Raw genomic sequence first — 19,210 nt, forward strand, 5'->3', positions numbered from 1 at the left:
GATAATGTATTAAATGGTGTGCACACAACCCATTAATACGATGTGTATTCTGACGGCGTTGCGTTTGCTCAGAGACCGAGATAGCGGTCGATAGCGAGATGGAAATATACTGGATGTAAATCATCTAAATCAGTCTCCCTTCATGTGTCAACATAAATTCCTCTCGAGTCAGTTTAGTAGACGAGTAGAACGCATGTGATCTGTTTCAATCCACTTGCTATAAGATCGCAACAGTAATTCTCTTAACTTGACAGGTTTAGTTAAAATTCATTTGTATCTTAACCTATGTGCTTCTGCTCGTATATCATTCACAAACTATGTTTTATTCCAAAGTACGTGTCGGATTTCTGCTTGCGGATAACAATTGACCCAAGTGAAGGAGTGGGTGGATTGGATCTGAAGTCGCTCTCAGCAAAATATTTAGAGTGGAGCACACGATCCATGGGGTTCACACGTTGTGCCCACCTCGGGAATTAAACCCGGGTTATCATGTGACCAGCGAACACTTTCACCACTGTGCCACACAACCCACCCTAAGGGGTTTACGCCGTGGTCAGTAGTATCACCGTGTTGCCATGGCGTCCAGCATCAGTTTCATCTTAATCATGTGGAATAGCAGCATCTGGACAGAGTCTGATGCATACGTTTTGTGCTCGACAAATGTACACAATAAATACCAAGGCAGAGGTAGCGCCCGGAGAGTGAGTGAGTGAGTATGGTTTTACGCCGCCTTCAGCAATATTCCAGCAATATCACGGCGGGGGGCACCAGAGCGCCCGGAGAGACCCGCGATGCTCTTTACCAAATGAGTGACTGTTGTTTTACTAGTTTGTTTGTTTGTTTCCTTTTTGGTTGGTTGGATGGATGGTTGGGTGTGGGTGGGTGTTTAACGCCGCACTCTTCAATATTCCAGCTACATGACGACGGTCTGTGTAAATAATCGACTTTGGACCAGACAATCCAGCGACTGACATCATGAGCATAGACCTAGGCCAAATGGGATAAAATGGGATAAAATGACATGTATCAACCAAGTCAGCGAGGCTGACCACCCGATCCTTTAGTCGCCCCTTGCGACAAGCATGAGTTGCAGAAGGCCTATTCTACCCCGGATCTTCACGGGCCCTGTTCTTTTACATCTCAGTCAACAATGTTCCAGCTTAAGGGCAGGGGCCAGTGAATACACCACGATCTACGCCCTCGGGACACGATGATAATCAGCTAGATAGATAATATTTATTGCAGAGACATTCCATAACGTGACAGATGCAATTTTTAAAATGACAAAACATTATGATGACACTGTGTAGCTATAATACGCTTGCGACAAGACGATACGGGGATCTAGTCTGCCCACAGGTTCTCAGAACTAAGCATGCCGTCGATAGTTCTATTGTCCGCCTGTGGGCTATCGAGTGTATCTTTCTGAACCCCAGTGTTTCCGGACTGAAGTGATTGTTTGTGGGAGCACCAGCAGCCGTGAAGTAGATGACGACACCGGTGGTGTAACCGAGCCATGGTGATGGCATCTACCACGTCCGACAGCACTCGCGTCAATCAGGGGTGCATCCTTCCTGTCTGCTTTGGGCGACCGAGTCAGCGGCACATCGTACATGTCCTCAAAACACCGCTAGGTCGATACGTACGTGCCCTGAACACGCCGGTAGGTCGGTACGTACGTGCCCTGAACACGCCGGTAGGTCGGTACGTACGTGCCCTGAACACGCCGTCAGGTCGGTACGTACGTGCCCTGAACACGCCGGTAGGTCGGTACGTACGTGCCCTGAACACGCCGGTAGGTCGGTACGTACGTGCCCTAAACACGCCGGTAGGTCGGTACGTAAATGCCCTGAACACGCCGGTAGGTCGTTACGTAAATGCCCTGAACACGCCGGTAGGTCGGTACGTCAATGCCCTGAACACGTCAGCAAGTCGGTACGTAAATGCCCTGATCACGTTCGCATGGTGGATGAACACTCTTCTCTTTCGCCAGTGACAATATACGTAAACATAGTTTATTCAACTTCAGTGTCATGATGTTCCCGAAGAAACGAGGAGGTCGGGTGGCCTAGTGGGTAAAGTGTTTGCTCGTCACACCGACAGAACACTCAGGTCTCATTCCCCATATGGGTACAGCGTTCTGATCTCATTCCGTGTGCCCCGTCACACCGCTGAAGTGATGTTCAAAGCGGCGCATCACTCTCTCCTTCACTCTTGGAAGTAGGTGCGGTCGCGCCGACTCTCACAGCCACGTCAGTGATGTGGTATCACGGTGATGTTGCACTTGTGACCACGTCGCCTCCAGCTGACCGCGTCACGCCTGGTGGTGACAGTAAGAGGCAGGAAAACAACTCTTGGCTATTTGTCACAACCGGACAGCCGGACCCACTCAGATCATAATGACCATTCTGTTAAGCACACAGGGTTTAACGCGGCGTTCTCCCGGGCCCGGGTCTCGGGGTCAATGCAAAAGGATCGGCCATTAACACCTATGTGGAGAGAGGTCACCCCGGGATGTTATTAATGGATGCTGAAAGTGAATTGAATTAATAATTCCTTTCATCACTCACATGTTGTTTCACAGCGGATAATTGGCGACCGAATTTTGATAACAAAACATGACACGCAACCTCATCCTCTCTGGGGGTGTCGTGGGGTATGCGACCAGTTTATCAGCTCCTTAATACTGCCAGTCCACGATGTTTCAGAACAGTACAAAACCAAAACTATCATGGAAACTGGTGACTGCGAATTATGAATCAACATGCGTCCAGCTAAAGCAAACAGGCTTAGTTTGTCATGTAGCTCCGTGTTGAATGTTTACACTGTAAACAAATCATGAACATGAACTAGCAACCAAGAGGCTATAAAAGTGTACACGTCCGTGTAATACTCCATTTCAACACTAAACACCCCATAAAACTCTCAGCAATCGGCAAGTAGTCCAAAACAGCTGTTCCCCCGCATAAGTGTGTTAGTGCCAGTAGTATACGTGGTCGACAGGTGCCCCTTTGATATGTACCTGTCAGTCGTGACACAACACTTCAAGTTGATTGACAGGTACGTAAAGTGAAGTACAAGTCGTCGATGTCGTAACAGGTCAAACATCAAACGGCTACTTGTCATGACACTTCGCATCTGGGGAGAAAAGTACAGTACCAACGCAAAGAGGCTACACATCTTCGGTGTAATGAACAACCCCGATCTGACAGGTGCCTGTCAAGTCCGATCCAAACACTGTAATATACAGCTTGACAAGTGTAATGTACAACCAGGGCTATGATATCAGCACACTACAGCCAGCATAAATCACAACCGAAGACGATAGGTTATGGTTCAAAATTAAGTTAGCAGCCCTAAAACCTCCCCCTGCCTCACCTTTTCGGACATACCTTTTCGACCAATCACGAAATGGCCTGGCGGGCCCGTGCGGGAAATACGCATATAAAGCGCACTCTAAATTCCAAATTTAAGTATGTATGTAAGATAGGTTATCCAAACTGAATAGACCCGTGAAGATTCCGGGGTAGAATAGGTCTTCAACAACCCATACTTGCCGTAAAAGGCGACTCTGCTTGTCGTAAAATGCGACTAACGGGATCGGGTGGTCAGGCTCGCTGACTTGGTTGATTCATGTCATCGATCCCAATTGCGTTGATAGATGCTCATGATATCAATCACTGGATTGTCTGGTCCAGACTCGATTATTTACAGACCGCCGTCATATAGCTGGAATATTGTTGAGTGCGGCGTTAAACAACAAACCAACCAACCCAATGAACATAGATAGACCAGTCAAACGCACCTGCGTCGTCATGTCACAAGGGTTCCGGTGTAGTCTCTGTCTACCGCCGCTGACAGATAAATTCAGTCGTATTTACACGACCTATTCTGCTCTGGGCCAGTTGGGGCGATCAGCTGACATGTGTCACAGTATAATGGTAATGCACATTTCAAATGTCACAGGGGAGAATTGACATGCCCGTCACTTCAGTGATTGCTATTCTGGGTTAAACGAGCCTATGCTATACACGTTCCTAGATACGCTATAATCTCTGTGTTGAACTTCAGTCGTATATACTATCATACATTATTCACATTGAACATGTATTGCTTGAATGCTGTTGTTAAGGAAAACAAAGGCTTTAAAATTACTACTCGTTACTGAGAATAAAGATACAAATTAATTTCAAACTGGCAAGATTCAAATATAATTTCAATATCCATCCCCTCCGTCCATTTCTCTTGCTGATGTTGCGGGAATGTTACTAAAAGCGTCGTAAAACCATATTCACTCACTCATTCATAGCGTATCCAACACAACACATTTTAACCAACTTCGAAATTCCATAAGTGAGACAGCAAAATGGCGTATGTCCCATTGAGCCACCGACGTGTACACCCTTCCGCTCCCTGATGATATAGTCAATAACATCTGCTCTTACACTACATGTCTCTCCTCTGAAAAAAACGTAAATTCTTACGTTGATTTCTACCCTTGCTTTTTATAATCTAGAATGGTTTAGTTTCATAAAATACATATATTCCACAAACATGACGAAGAACTATCCCCCTCCCCAAAACTGGCTGGGCCTCTTCCCCTTGTCACTGCAGGTCGGGGGGGGGGGGGGGGGGGGGGGTGGCGGCTGTGCAGCGCCTGTGTGCTGACATTCGTGTTCCAGACACATGCTTCTCGACTCCATTCCGCTCGTCTCAGACGACGCTTTGCACAACGAACTTCAGGACTTGCCGCGGTTTTGGAGACTTTCAACAACTTTTTTATGTTGACTTTAAAGGCAAATATTTTATCCCCGATGTGTATGCTAGTGGTTGTTTGTTTACGATCGTTCCGACGAAATAAGTAAGATGTTGTCTATACCACATCTCACAATGTAGGTCACCGATCATTCGGGAATGAAAGTGGGAGTTGACGCGCGTTCCTGAAGCTTCGTGATAATTAACGGCCCTACACGCGTGGAGGTAGACGCACTCGGAATAAGTAGATCATTGCACGAGTCGGTGATTGAGTACAGTGTAACGCCGCAGTGTGCACTATTCCAGCTATATCATGGCGGCCAGTATATAATGGACACAAGTTGTCCAATGCTGTCGGGGTACGAAGACACGCTTACAACCCGGTCACAGCGTCTGACCGCATGGTCCAATGTAATCGCCAGTTAAATACTGTCTCCAACCCGAGTCCCACCGGCTAGACTTGCACAAGTCTCTAAGGCAATAATTATTAGTTGAAATCATAATTCTAGATTATGCAAATAATAACAGGTTGTCCCTATAAGGGACTGGAGTTCTTACTGTCCACATATATAGACTTGCCTATTAGGTTTGTTTGTTGTTTAACGCCGCACTCAGCAATATTCCAGCCTATTAGGAGGATATAATTACTACTATCCTTGAATCAAGACTACCCAACGGGTTAAATGTAAGGATAGCTATAGACTCCAAACGTGTCCATGGGCTATACTCATATTGTACAAAACAGGTTATACTCATTATTCCACGTTGGCTATACCCATTCTACCATACCTACATTGGGGAACTGAATACATATCACACATTTAGATATCCAGCATGGGCTGACTGACGGTAGACCTCACAAGCATTGCCCCGACCCCACTGTTTTGACTGCATGCGACCAACAATGGAATCGACAGGATCCACGTCTTCTGATTTAGGATAACAGAAGTAACACATTCCTCAAGCATTGCTATGGAATCAAGATTTACTAACTCTTCGTCCCACGGTGAACAACTGAAACAGCGGGGACCACGCTTGTCATGGTGATGGTTACAGGCTGATAAAGCTGTGTGGCATGAACTAGATTGCATTGCCTTCTAATCAATCAAATTTACGCATGTTACTTTTGACATGTTACCAGGAATCGATAGATATAAAACGTGTAATGTCTACCCAACGATTTTACAACAGCCAGGCAGCTTCTTTGATTAGCATACTTTGCCAATATGTAGGTGCTGTATGTTCTAGTGGCTGCCTTGAACAATGCACCTTAGTAGTTGATACAAACACCGGACCCTCCTTAGCATCCCCAGCTCGGAGATTGACAAATTACACAAGAACACGTCGACATTGCTCTAAAGAGGCGTCCTAGTTGAGGGTCAGATAGTTAATGGATTTCCCACACCGCCCGGAATAACCAGCAAACAATCGTCTGCTTGTACACACTGTGTCGTCTGCTGAGAAAACACTGCTAACTGTCGTCTGCTGAGCACATTGTTAAATATTATCTGCCGGAACCAACAAGTTTGCATGTGCAGCAGGACCTGTCCGACCATCGCATCATGACACATGACTGGCCCCAGAAGGATCAGAATCTCTCCTCACAAAAGTCTCTCTATCACGTTTATGTATCCGCTCCAGTAGGAGGGATGTTAATTTACTCGTTGGAGTTTATAGTAACATCCTTAAGGAAAGAAAAGATTTTTCGAAATAAGCATCTGCTGTTTCAGGAAACCGAGGATTAAGCAATTATGTGTCACGTTTCTGTGCATCGCTGATAAGTTCTCCTGGGAAATCATCGGAGGCGGTTGCAGCAAAAACAGCTGGTAGTTTTGTTGACATGTCAGTTTCTGGGGGTTGTTCACGACCACTGTCGTCTGCTCTTTCTACAGGATACTATCGTATATTATTGCCTAGGGGTTGTCCGTTTCTCACGACAGCGGCTTCTGACGTCTGACAATGACAGAGGCTAATGTCATGGTAGTGTCAGAAGACGGACTGTCGTTTGTGTATGAAAGGGGACGGAGTCAAGTATATCGTCTGTTGAATCTTTGTTCACCGAACCATGTAATTGGGTCATGCAGACGTATGCAAACCACTCCACACTCACTCACTGTTGACAAATATTAGTGGACACACACACCGGGAATCAACTGTGATGGCGAGTTACCCGGACGTGAGCTGGAGGCTTATCCCTGTGGTACAGGTGTGTCAGGATGTCATACGAAGGGACAGAGACATATCTGACACATTCGTCACGGACACTCATCTCGATTGTTTAGTTTCCGACATAATTATTCATTTTTCTAACTGCACGCACACAGTACAGTCGAGCAATGTGTTTACAAATTAGAAAAGAATATTATTGAAAGAAAATCTGTGACATTCGCTATAAATCTAACTGGATTATACATGTTGACCAAACCAGTACAGGCGATCACTGTAATGTTTACAATTTCAACAGGATTTACCATTAAAAAAACGAGAAAATCAATATACTCTTAACTCGATTATACAGCTTGTTGACAAACCATTTGTCTAGCGTTATCTACACGTGTCAGATTGACTGAGGAGCCACTGATAGTGTCGTCTGCTCAATGGAATAACTACCAAATAGGTCAATAATTGACAGCGAACGTGGTGGTGTGATTACCGACAGTTTATAACACACGAGGCTGTTGGTAACTCAACTGGCTAAGACACAACTGTTGATTTCACCACCATATATATTCCCACCGCCAACTCATAGAGATTAATGTGTTGTCTAGACTATTAACTGCCACGTTCATTCACTGTCACTGCCTCCCAACAAAGGATACCGTTATCTACATTAAATATTAAAATATCAATTCAAAACCTTCCTTGGAACCCCGCTCAAGAACAAGCACTGCCTCGGGTGAACCTGATACATGTGTACATCGTATTCAGATGTTGTCGGTGTTGCTCTTTATAGAAAGTATGTTATGTTCATTCTAAGAACTGGTTATATAACACCGTACGACCCTACCAGGAAGAGGGGACAGAAATCCCCCACGGTAACCCCTAACGCGGTGACCTAGGCAGGTGTAAAACACCTGACGATTCCTACCTGCATAGTTGTCAAACACTGTGGGTATATACTCCGTGGGGAACTTGTTGGTCGCGTAGCTCATCAACATGCACGTCTTGCCGACAGCGCCGTCGCCAACCACCACACACTTGATAAAATTAGGCTCCGCCATTGCAAACAGTTGCCTCGCTCCGAAGCGAGCAGTTTTCTTCTCCCTTCGTATTGTAGAGCACTTGTCGGTGGCGCTCCGCTACATGACGTCATCCGCAGCCAATCGCATACAAAGTAGGCTATATTTAGAAATGGATTGCCAGCCGTGATTCACCTGGGATGGGACAATTTATCCACATCCCGGGTAGCCTTTTGTGATGTAGAATAATAGTGCTTCTAAATATTAACTGTTTTAATCAGATAAGTCTAACAATATGAATATGAAAAAGATGTGTATTTAGCTCTATACACTAACAAGCGACTATTGTATCTGGGTGTCAATCATCTCTCCACACTAGTTGCCCTGTGTAATGGTATTTTCCATCGTGGCGGTGATATTGTGGTGTGGTAATATGTCGCAATATGTAAGATTGTCTGATTCAAAGTTTATTTACGTATTTACGCCACAGAGATAACGGGATAGGGATTGTAAGGATTCCTTATCACCATATTTAGATTGTGATTAAATAGTAGTTTCCGTGAAATGACATAATTATGACTCTACCAGACAACTTCCATGACAGTACACGGTAATGTCAAACCAATACAACACACTGTGTCATATCAAGGGTATGATTATGCGTATACAAGTGTGTGAGTACTGATCACAATGTCCGTGTTGCTCGGGACTAGCTAGTCCTGCACCATGACCGTGGAATATAATTATTTTATGAAAAAAACATAATCTAGAAATGCATACAAAAGCAAGTCTAGCCAGCTCAAGCTAGCTCTATTCCACAGCATAGGGAATTTTATTTTTATTTTTAGAGTCAAGAAGGATATTGTGTAATATAAGATTTCGGAGACTAAATGTTAGTCTAGGGACTAGCCTGCTGCGAGTGTTATGGTGCATGGTTCTTATTGTGTTTCTGTGTCACTGAATTATTGATAGTTTCTGTTTTTACGGAAGCTGCTCACGGACATGTGCGGTATAGTTTCACTGTTCACGAGTTTCCTCAACACATTTATTTATCCTGGTTTCAAAATGAAACTAATGTGTTTGTTTAATAGATTACAGATTATTTTTCTTTGGACAGAACAGAGCCAAATACACAAACGTTTGAGAGGTTGATTCAAAATCTTCAGAGAATTAAATCTGGATTCACTGACAATATTTATCACATTGTATACATTTTTTCGTCATATTCTAAACAAATACTGAGTGACGCGACGAGTTGTGTTGGGACGAGCGGACAGTCTCTAATTCTCATGTAAGCAAATCAACATGGCCTCTCGCCAAAGTGGGTCTAGTGAAAGGTCAGTTAATGGGGTCACATTAACTCTGGCAGGATCACAAGGCCGGTTAATCCCCTGGGGTCAGGTCCTGCCCGGGGGTGGGGGAGATGTACTGTCCATATCATTGTAGAAAAACATTACGTCAACCCCTCGCCGCTCCAGGTGATACCCCGCATCATGTTGGACAAGCGTCACGTGACACCTTACACTGAAACGTCGGGAGTAAATCACGTTGCATGTCGAAAGTCCTTTCAGATTTGACGTTTCAATTTGCAGTCAACTATGAATATATGTGTACCTAATGTAGATGTTCTGTTTGGGGACCAGCTGATGCACAGTTTCAGAAACACTGGGTAGATTTATAATATCATTGCTTCGTGAGAGGCCAATATTTTAATAATGAAGTTAGTTCACGGAATTCGTAATGTGAAAAGTTGGATGTATTGCATTGTATTTTAATAAATTGATTTAAGGTTATGTAGTTACATGTGTATATAAAACGTCACCTTCAGCAGTGATAGTCAGGAGGTTTTCAGATTTAACTGAAATATTTGATTTCCTGAAGGTTTTCGGCGCCTCCATTAAGATAATTAAGCAAAACAGGTTTGTTTGTTGTTTAACGTCGCACTGATCAATATTCAAGACATATGACAGCGTTCTGTAAATAATCGAGTCATGACCAGATAATCCAGTGAATGACATCCCGCGCATCGAACCACGCAATTGGGATACGACGAGATGCATGGTTTAACCAAGTCACCGAGTCTGACCACCCGATCCGTTAGTCGCCTCTTACGACGAGCATAGGTTACTGGAGACAATTCTAACCCGGATATAGACGGGTCGGTGCGTATACAGAAACATGTTCTCACGCCACGACAAATCCAAGAACGTGGAATCTATACAAAGGGACACTACTACATATACAAGATACCTTGAACCGTGACGAAGCAATACCATCTAGAAACCCACCAAACATACTATTATTCGGGAGTGGCTTTAGTTCTAAGTTAACATTGTCAGGTAAGCAATCCTTGAATCCCTCGGACAGGTAATCGCAATATTTAATAAATGAGTGAGTGAGTATTTTTTTACGCTGCTTTTAGCAATATTCCAACAATATCAGCAGAAATGGGCTTCACACATTGTACCCATGTGGGGAATCGAACCCGGGTCTTCGGTGTGACGAGCGAACGCTTTAACCACCAGGCTACCCGACCGCCCCTTTAATAAATAATAAGACACAATAAGCACCAGCATTCAATGAACAAGTGCCTCCTCTCCGTGATAAAGACAGATCCTGTTCTCTTTATGTTCTCATTGCAAGGCCTGTTTAAGGCTCCTCGAACACACGTTAATACTTCACAGATACGTGTCCTAATGCATCACGCAAAACACCTGTAAATAAAAGACGTGCATCACCGGTCGCTGTTGTCAAAGTCGACCAAACTTCAAAGAAGACTTAATGGGATGTTTTAATTGTGTTTAAAGTAGCATCATTGTCTGAGCATTATAGTTACACGCAAGATCAGGAAGCACGAGTATTGCAGTATAGTAGGTCTGGATCTGATACTCCAGCGGTCACGCGTCAGGGATACATTAGCCAAGCCAGGACAATCTTGTATCTGTATATCAATAATCCGTGAAGCTCCCGGGGGATGCTGTAGGCTGATGCGGGAGCTCGGTGTGGGGAGCACCCCCCAGACGCACTGGCAACGCTCTCACGGTACCCACGCTGGGATATCGACTTTTTGTGTAGTGAATGTCCGCGCATGCTAGTATCACTTGTAACTGGTGGCTGCGAGATCTGGCATCAGCTGTCGAGAACACTATCAAAGCTTGTATTGTTGTTTCAGGGATTAACCGAATTTAGTGATAAATAACAACGTCAACAGATAGGATGCTGGCAATTGTCTTTAACAGATTAAAGAATGTCATGTAAAACAATGCTTCAACTGTATTTGTGTACCAAGATCCGGAAAGAAAGATTGTAATCTGAAATGAAACTAAGGTTTGCATACACAACGTCCATCAGGGTGTTATAAATGTTATAAAGCACGCGGTTTGTTTACGTGTTATACACGTGACACGTACTCTCCACACATAGTGTTACTACACAATATACACAAGGTCAGCCTGGCCAATCAGCTGCTGGTCGAATGGGTGGTAAATATGTCGGACATAATACAACATGGCTCCAGGGTTGTACTGTAGGTCCAAGGTTGTACTGTGGCTCCAGGGTTGTACTGTGGCTCCGGGTCTATACTGTGGCTCCAGGGTTGTACTGTGGCTCTAGGGTTGTACTGTAGGTCCAAGGTTGTACTGTGGCTACAGGTTGTACTGTGGCTCCAGGTCTGTACTGTGGCTCCAGGGCTGTACTGTGGCTCCAGGGTTGTAATGTGGCTCCAGTGCTGTACTGTGGCTCCATGTTGTACTGTGGCTCCAGGGCTGTACTGTGGCTCCAGGGCTGTACTGTGGCTCCAGGGTTGTAATGTGGTTCCAGGGTTGTACTGTGGGTCCAAGGTTGTAATGTGGCTCCAGGGCTGTACTGTGGCTCCAGGGCTGTACTGTGGCTCCAGGGTTGTACCGAGGCTCCAGGGTTGTACTGTAGCTCCAAGGTTGTACTGTGGCTCCAGGGCTATACTGTGGCTCCAGGGCTGTACTGTGGCTCCAGGGTTGTACTGTGGCTCCAGGGCTGTACTGTGGCTCTAGGGCTGTACTGTGGCTCCAGGGTTGTACCGAGGCTCCAGGGTTGTACCGAGGCTCCAGGGCTGTACTGTGGCTCCATGGTTGTACTGTGGCTCCATGGTTGTACTGTGGCTCCAGGGCTGTACTGTGGCTCTAGGGTTGTACTGTGGCTCCAGGGCTGTACTGTGGCTCCAGGGTTGTACTGTGGCTCCAGGGCTGTACTGTGGCTCCAGGTTGTACTGTGGCTCCAGGGTTGTACTGTGGCTCCTGGGTTGTACTGTGGCTCCAGGGCTGTACTGTGGCTCCAGGGTTGTACTGTGGCTCCATGGTTGTACTGTGGCTCTAGGTTGTACTGTGGCTCCAGGGCTGTACTGTGGCTCCAGGGCTGTACTGTGGCTCCAGGGTTGTACTGTGGCTCCAGGGCTGTACTGTGGCTCCAGGTTGTACTGTGGCTCCAGGGTTGTACTGTGGCTCCAGGGTTGTACTGTGGCTCCTGGGTTGTACTGTGGCTCCAGGGCTGTACTGTGGCTCCAGGGTTGTACTGTGGCTCCATGGTTGTACTGTGGCTCTAGGTTGTACTGTGGCTCCAGGGCTGTACTGTGGCTCCAGGGCTGTACTGTTGCTCCAGGGTTGTACTGTGGCTCTAGGGCTGTACTGTGGCTCCAGGTTGTACTGTGGCTCCAGGGTTGTACTGTGGCTCCAGGGCTGTACTGTGGTTCCAGGGCTGTACTGTGGTTCCAGGGTTGTACTGTGGTTCCAGGGTTGTACTGTGGAGCAATACTCCACCCTAACAACTTACAATTCTGATTGTAAAGTTGTATAATTACAAACACGTGTGTGCGAGAAGCAATCTACTTACAAAATGGCCGTCGAGCTTACGAGTTATATACGGCTGTAGCGTTGGTAGGTATTGCGTTAATATCTAGTTTCTGAGTCTATAAGACTTATAGGTATGATCGGTTATTAATGCTTTGAAAATATATACACATGCAAATTACATCCATGTCTATAAATACATTTATTCCCAAATATAGATAGTTTATCTCCTCCCTACGAGGTCGTTCTGTAAATAAAATTCTTGATTCTTGATTCCTCCAGGATATACTATTATCATTATTATTATTATTCGGTTATTGGGTTTTATATCACCCATAAAACTCTAAGCCTTAAAAAAACCCACACGCGCGCACGCACGCACGCAGAAAAAATAGTAGTATCATCATTTTAGACCTTCCGCTCTCCAGGCAGACGCTCTATCCACTGGACCACGGAGGCGGTCCCATTAGATATGTTAAGAATTGTTATTTGTACACCCCAAAATATTACTTTCATTATCCCTGTATTAAATTGTACATCTATTTTCCCCTGAAAATGTGTATAGATACTTTTTTTAAGTTTCAATTGCAAAATTGTATTATGAATTATACTGTGGATCTCATGGTCTTTCTTCAAATACAATGTCTGTCTGTCTGTCCTCCACACAGTTTGGTCATTGGAGGACGTACTGTATTTGATTCGTAATTATAACAATAGCTAAGTATTGATGAAAAACCGGACTCATTACCAATGCTGTCAGTTTTGATTTTGTTTCTGCTGTTGACTTAACAGGATAATTGGTCATGTAGCCCTAAACATTTCCGTGACATAATCAGGATTAATATAGACCACGTTGTTGTGTAATGAAGAGGGGAGGGGGTGGGGGTAGGGATGGAGGGGTGGTGGCTTCGTTATTAGCAGTGACCGTCGTGATCCTGTTTTAATATTATTCAAGGTGCCGAAATTCGCTGTTTTCAGTTACGTCCCATATGCATGCCAGGATCCTGTGATAGTGGGTTTTGGAGTGCTCTGAGCCTGAGAGCAAATCGCTCTAGAGTCATCTCAGTCTGGGCCCATTCCACTCAAGAGTGTTTAAGCCGGGGATTGGGTTTGCCCTCCAACCCCGGGGGTAGAAGTGTTCACGTGCGTTGTCTGACTAATCAGGCCACCACATCAGCTGACGCCCTCCTCTGGCTGTAGTAGACTTGCGGGATAAACCTCTAAGGCAATAATAATTAGTCTTAATTATAGTTTCTTGATTATATTAATAACAAGAACACGTTTTCCCCACACGAGACTGGCTTGTATTGTCCACTTATCTAGACTTGCCTATTGTGAGGATTGAATAACTATACACCAATGGATTCATATAAAGTACAGGCTTGGAGCAAGGCTATGGCTGTGGCAGAACCCGCTGTTCTAGGGGACTTACTGCCCTCCGTAATGGTAAATTACTATGAAGCATCTGATCTAGGGGACTTACTGCCCTCCGTAATGGTAAATTACCATGAAGCATCTGATCTAGGGGACTTACTGCCCTTCATAATGATAAATTACTGCGAAGCAAAGGGTTTTAAAATTCTCTACCAGTATTATATTACCGACATGCCTGTGGCTCATCCCATATAGTCGTGCGATGTGGCGGCAGGCCTTCGGTATGAGGCTGTATACAGTGAAACCTGGTTAGACCGGACACTGTTATTCGGGTACCGCTGGGAACACATATGTGTATATAAAATGTGTGTCCTCAGTAACCACGGGTTAGTAATCTAGTTAGTTGTCAAATTTGAGATTTAAGTAAACCATCTTATATCTACCTGCAAAGATCTTCATCAGACGCAGTGTCGTATTTAATAGTGGCTACTTCATGTGTTCATACCAATCTGTTATCACCATGATTCTGTATGCCCTTATGATAATAATCTGTACACCGCCTATATAACACATGGGTATATACCTCCCGTAAACGTCCATCTATATAACACATGGGTATATACCTCCTGTATAACGTCCATCTATATAACACATGGGTATATACCACGTGTATAACGTCCATCTTTATAACACATGGGTATATACCTCCCGTATAACGTCGATCTATATAACACATGGGTATATACCTCCTGTATAACGTCCATCTATATAACACATGGGTATATGTCACCAGTATAACGTCTATATAACACATGGGTATATGCCACCTGTATAACGTCAATCTATATCACACATGGGTATATGCCACCTGTATAACGTCTATATAACACATGGGTATATGTCACCTGTATAACGTCTATATAACACATGGGTATATGTCACCTGTATAACGTCTATATAACACATGGGTATATGCCACCTGTATAACGTCAATCTATATCACGCATGGGTATATGTCACCTGTATAACGTCTATATAACACATGGATATATGTCACCTGTATAACGTCTATATAACACATGGGTATATGTCACCTGTATAACGTCCATCTATATAACACATGGGTATATGTCACCTGTATAACGTCTATATAACACATGGGTATATGTCACCTGTATAACGTCTATATAACACATGGGTATATGTCACCTGTATAACGTCCATCTATATAACACATGGGTATATGTCACCTGTATAACGTCTATATAACACATGGGTATCTGCACCTGTATACCGTCTATATAACACATGGGTATATGTCACCTGTATAACGTCCATCTATATAACACATGGGTATATGTCACCTGTATAACGTCAACCTATATAACACATGGGTATATGTCACCTGTATAACGTCTATATAACACATGGGTATATGTCACCTGTATACCGTCTATATAACACATGGGTATATGTCACCTGTATAACGTCCATCTATATAACACATGGGTATATGTCACCTGTATAACGTCTATATAACACATGGGTATATGTCACCTGTATACCGTCTATATAACACATGGGTATATGTCACCTGTATAACGTCCATCTATATAACACATGGGTATATGTCACCTGTATAACGTCTATATAACACATGGGTATATGTCACCTGTATAACGTCAACCTATATAACACATGGGTATATGTCACCTGTATAACGTCTATATAACACATGGGTATATGTCACCTGTATACCGTCTATATAACACATGGGTATATGTCACCTGTATACCGTCTATATAACACATGGGTATATGTCACCTGTATAACGCCCATCTATATAACACATGGGTATATGTCACCTGTATAACGTCTATATAACACATGGGTATATGTCACCTGTATAACGTCCATCTATATAACACATGGGTATATGTCACCTGTATAACGTCAACCTATATAACACATGGGTATATGCCACCTGCATAACGTCCATCTATATAACACATGGGTATATGTCACCTGTATAACGTCTATATAACACATGGGTATATGTCACCTGCATAACGTCTATATAACACATGGGTATATGTCACCTGTATAACGTCCATCTATATAACACATGGGTATATGTCACCTGTATAACGTCAACCTATATAACACATGGGTATATGTCACCTGTATAACGTCTATATAACCCATGGGTATATGTCACCTGTATACCGTCTATATAACACATGGGTATATGTCACCTGTATAACGCCCATCTATATAACACATGGGTATATGTCACCTGTATAACGCCCATCTATATAACACATGGGTATATGTCACCTGTATAACGTCTATATAACACATGGGTATATGTCACCTGTATAACGTCCATCTATATAACACATGGGTATATGTCACCTGTATAACGTCAACCTATATAACACATGGGTATATGCCACCTGCATAACGTCCATCTATATAACACATGGGTATATGTCACCTGTATAACGTCTATATAACCCATGGGTATATGTCACCTGTATAACGTCTATATAACACATGGGTATATGTCACCTGTATAACGTCCATCTATATAACACATGGGTATATGTCACCTGTATAACGTCAACCTATATAACACATGGGTATATGCCACCTGCATAACGTCCATCTATATAACACATGGGTATATGTCACCTGTATAACGTCTATATAACACATGGGTATATGTCACCTGTATAACGTCTATATAACACATTGGTATATGTCACCTGTATAACGTCCATCTATATAACACATGGGTACATGTCACCTGTATAACGTCAACCTATATAACACATGGGTATATGCCACCTGCATAACGTCCATCTATATAACACATGGGTATATGTCACCTGTATACCGTCCATCTATATAACACACGGGTGTATGTACAACGTCTATATAACACATGGGTATATGTCACCTGTATAACGTCAACCTATATAACACATAGGAATATGCTACCTGTATAACGTCCATCTATATAACACATGGGTATATGTCACCTATATAACGCCAACCTATATAACACATGGGTATATGTCACCTGTATAACGTCCATCTATATAACACATGGGTATATGTCACCTATATAACGCCAACCTATATAACACATGGGTATAAGGTCACCTGTATAACGTCAATCTATAGAACACATGGGTATATGCCACCTGTATACCGTCCATCGATATAACACATGGGTATATTCCACCTGAATAACGTCCATCTATAGAACACACGGGTATATTCCACCTGTATAACGTCCATCTATAGAACACATGGGTATATGCCACCTGTATAACGCCCATCCATACAACACATGGGTATATTCCACCTGTATAACGCCCATCTATATAACACATGGGTATATGCCACCTGTATACCGTCCATCTATAGAACACATGGGTATGTCACCTGTATAACGTCCATCTATAGAACACATGGGTATATGCCACCTGTATAACGCCCATCTATATAACACATGGGTATATGCCACCTGTATACCGTCCATCTATAGAACACATGGGTATATTCCACCTGTATAACGCCCATCTATATAACACATGGGTATATGCCACCTGTATACCGTCCATCTATATAACACATGGGTATATTCCACCTGTATAACGCCCATCTATAGAACACACGGTTATATGCCACCTGTATAACGTCCATCTATATAACACATGGGTATATTCCACCTGTATAACGCCAATTTGTATAAAACATGGGTATCTATATAACACATGGGTATCTATATAACACATGGGTATCTATATAACACATGGGTATCTATATAACACATCGGTATATGTGTCAGCTGCGGAACTAGGTTCTACAATGTGTGGGAAGCCCTTGCATCTGCTGTTCGTCCGTGTGAACAAGACCCGTGAGAGGAGGCAGTTACTGGCTTGTGGACAGTCCATCATGGTCACTCACCCCTCGTTCAGGAAATGTCAACTGTTGTATTTATCTTACTTGTCGTTCTTCTTCAACAAATACAAACCAGTCTTCCACTACCGCCATTAGTTGCGGTCTGGTGGATGAGCAAGTCTCCAATTGCCTTCATAATAATCTTCATTGATGCAGGTTCAGTAATTGATTCAGGCTGACACGGACGTCCAGGAGCCGGCGCTGGTGGAGGGAGATCGATGGTTGCCCGGAGTGTGTGTTGCCCCCATCACTTCATCATCATCCCCGCTTGACTGAGTCCACCCTGAACACAAGTGTGGCGTGAACATGTATGCCATCTGAGTTAGTGAGTCAGTTGCCATGGAAATGGCTTCTTGTTTGTGGAAACATTGATACTTGTAATCATGTTATTTGTTCGTTTATTTTTGTTGTTGTTTAACGCCGCACTCATCAATATTCCAGCTATTGACGGCACAAGTTTCATTTCATATTTATGACAGAGATACATGGCATCACACATGGCGATCTTCACTGAAGTTGACATCAAACGACTTCATGGCGTCACAGCACAATTGTATCCTCGCATCCATAGGGTCCCTGTTTTCCTGGTGGGTCACATATTGATGAAAGACACATAGATCCGGCATGGAGTTGACAGACCAAGGAGCACATATACCCACGGACACTCAGAGCCACGTGTAGCAGGCTTGGACAAAGGGCTTTCTGTAATGCAAAACCCCTAAATAAAGCAAATCTAGATTGTCCAAGGTTCAGTTTCTGAATCTCCCATCTCACTGGGGTTCCTTTTAAATTTGAATGGAGTTTATGTTTCTATCAAAATTATATATTTTCAGAAACTAAGCGTTGCATCTGTTGACCAGCTGTGCCTTGGCGTAATCAGACGCCTTCAGCCAGACCAGACACTACCGCTTTTCTTAATTTAATTTCACGTTGTCACCCATGTGGAGGTAGGTTGTAAAAGTAGCAGCAACTGCGGCAGAGACAGTTATTGTGGTAGATGTTGTGGTTGTGGTGAAGTAGAGTGAGTAGGGCAGGTTGTAACAGTAGTTGTAGCTTTGACGCCAGGTTTCCCTCACAATTATACATACATATTCTGTATTATACTGACGC

General features: G+C 43.7%; 2 protein-coding genes across 2 annotated transcripts in view; both read right to left on the bottom strand.

The window, feature by feature from the left end:
- Positions 1–8,040, bottom strand: part of LOC124140663 (cell division control protein 42 homolog) — a 29,324-nt gene extending 21,284 nt beyond the window's left edge. The window contains exon 1 of the mRNA XM_046508348.2: positions 7,844–8,040. Within this exon, the coding sequence (XP_046364304.1) occupies positions 7,844–7,976 (133 nt within the window). The 5' untranslated portion in view covers positions 7,977–8,040. The remainder of the gene's footprint in view (positions 1–7,843) is intronic.
- Positions 8,041–11,958: 3,918 nt separating this feature from the next.
- LOC125374078 (extensin-2-like) lies at positions 11,959–18,193 on the bottom strand. The gene is made up of 2 exons (XM_048384831.1): positions 18,146–18,193; positions 11,959–12,705 (listed from the first exon to the last, which is right to left on the bottom strand). The coding sequence occupies exons 1-2, from the start codon at positions 18,191–18,193 to the stop codon at positions 11,959–11,961; spliced, it is 795 nt and encodes a 264-aa protein (XP_048240788.1).
- Positions 18,194–19,210: the final 1,017 nt, after the last annotated feature.

Source organism: Haliotis rufescens, unplaced genomic scaffold (genome assembly GCF_023055435.1).
Source record: "Haliotis rufescens isolate VD_foot unplaced genomic scaffold, xgHalRufe1.0.p SCAF_51, whole genome shotgun sequence".
NCBI classification, from domain to species: Eukaryota; Metazoa; Mollusca; class Gastropoda; order Lepetellida; family Haliotidae; genus Haliotis; species Haliotis rufescens.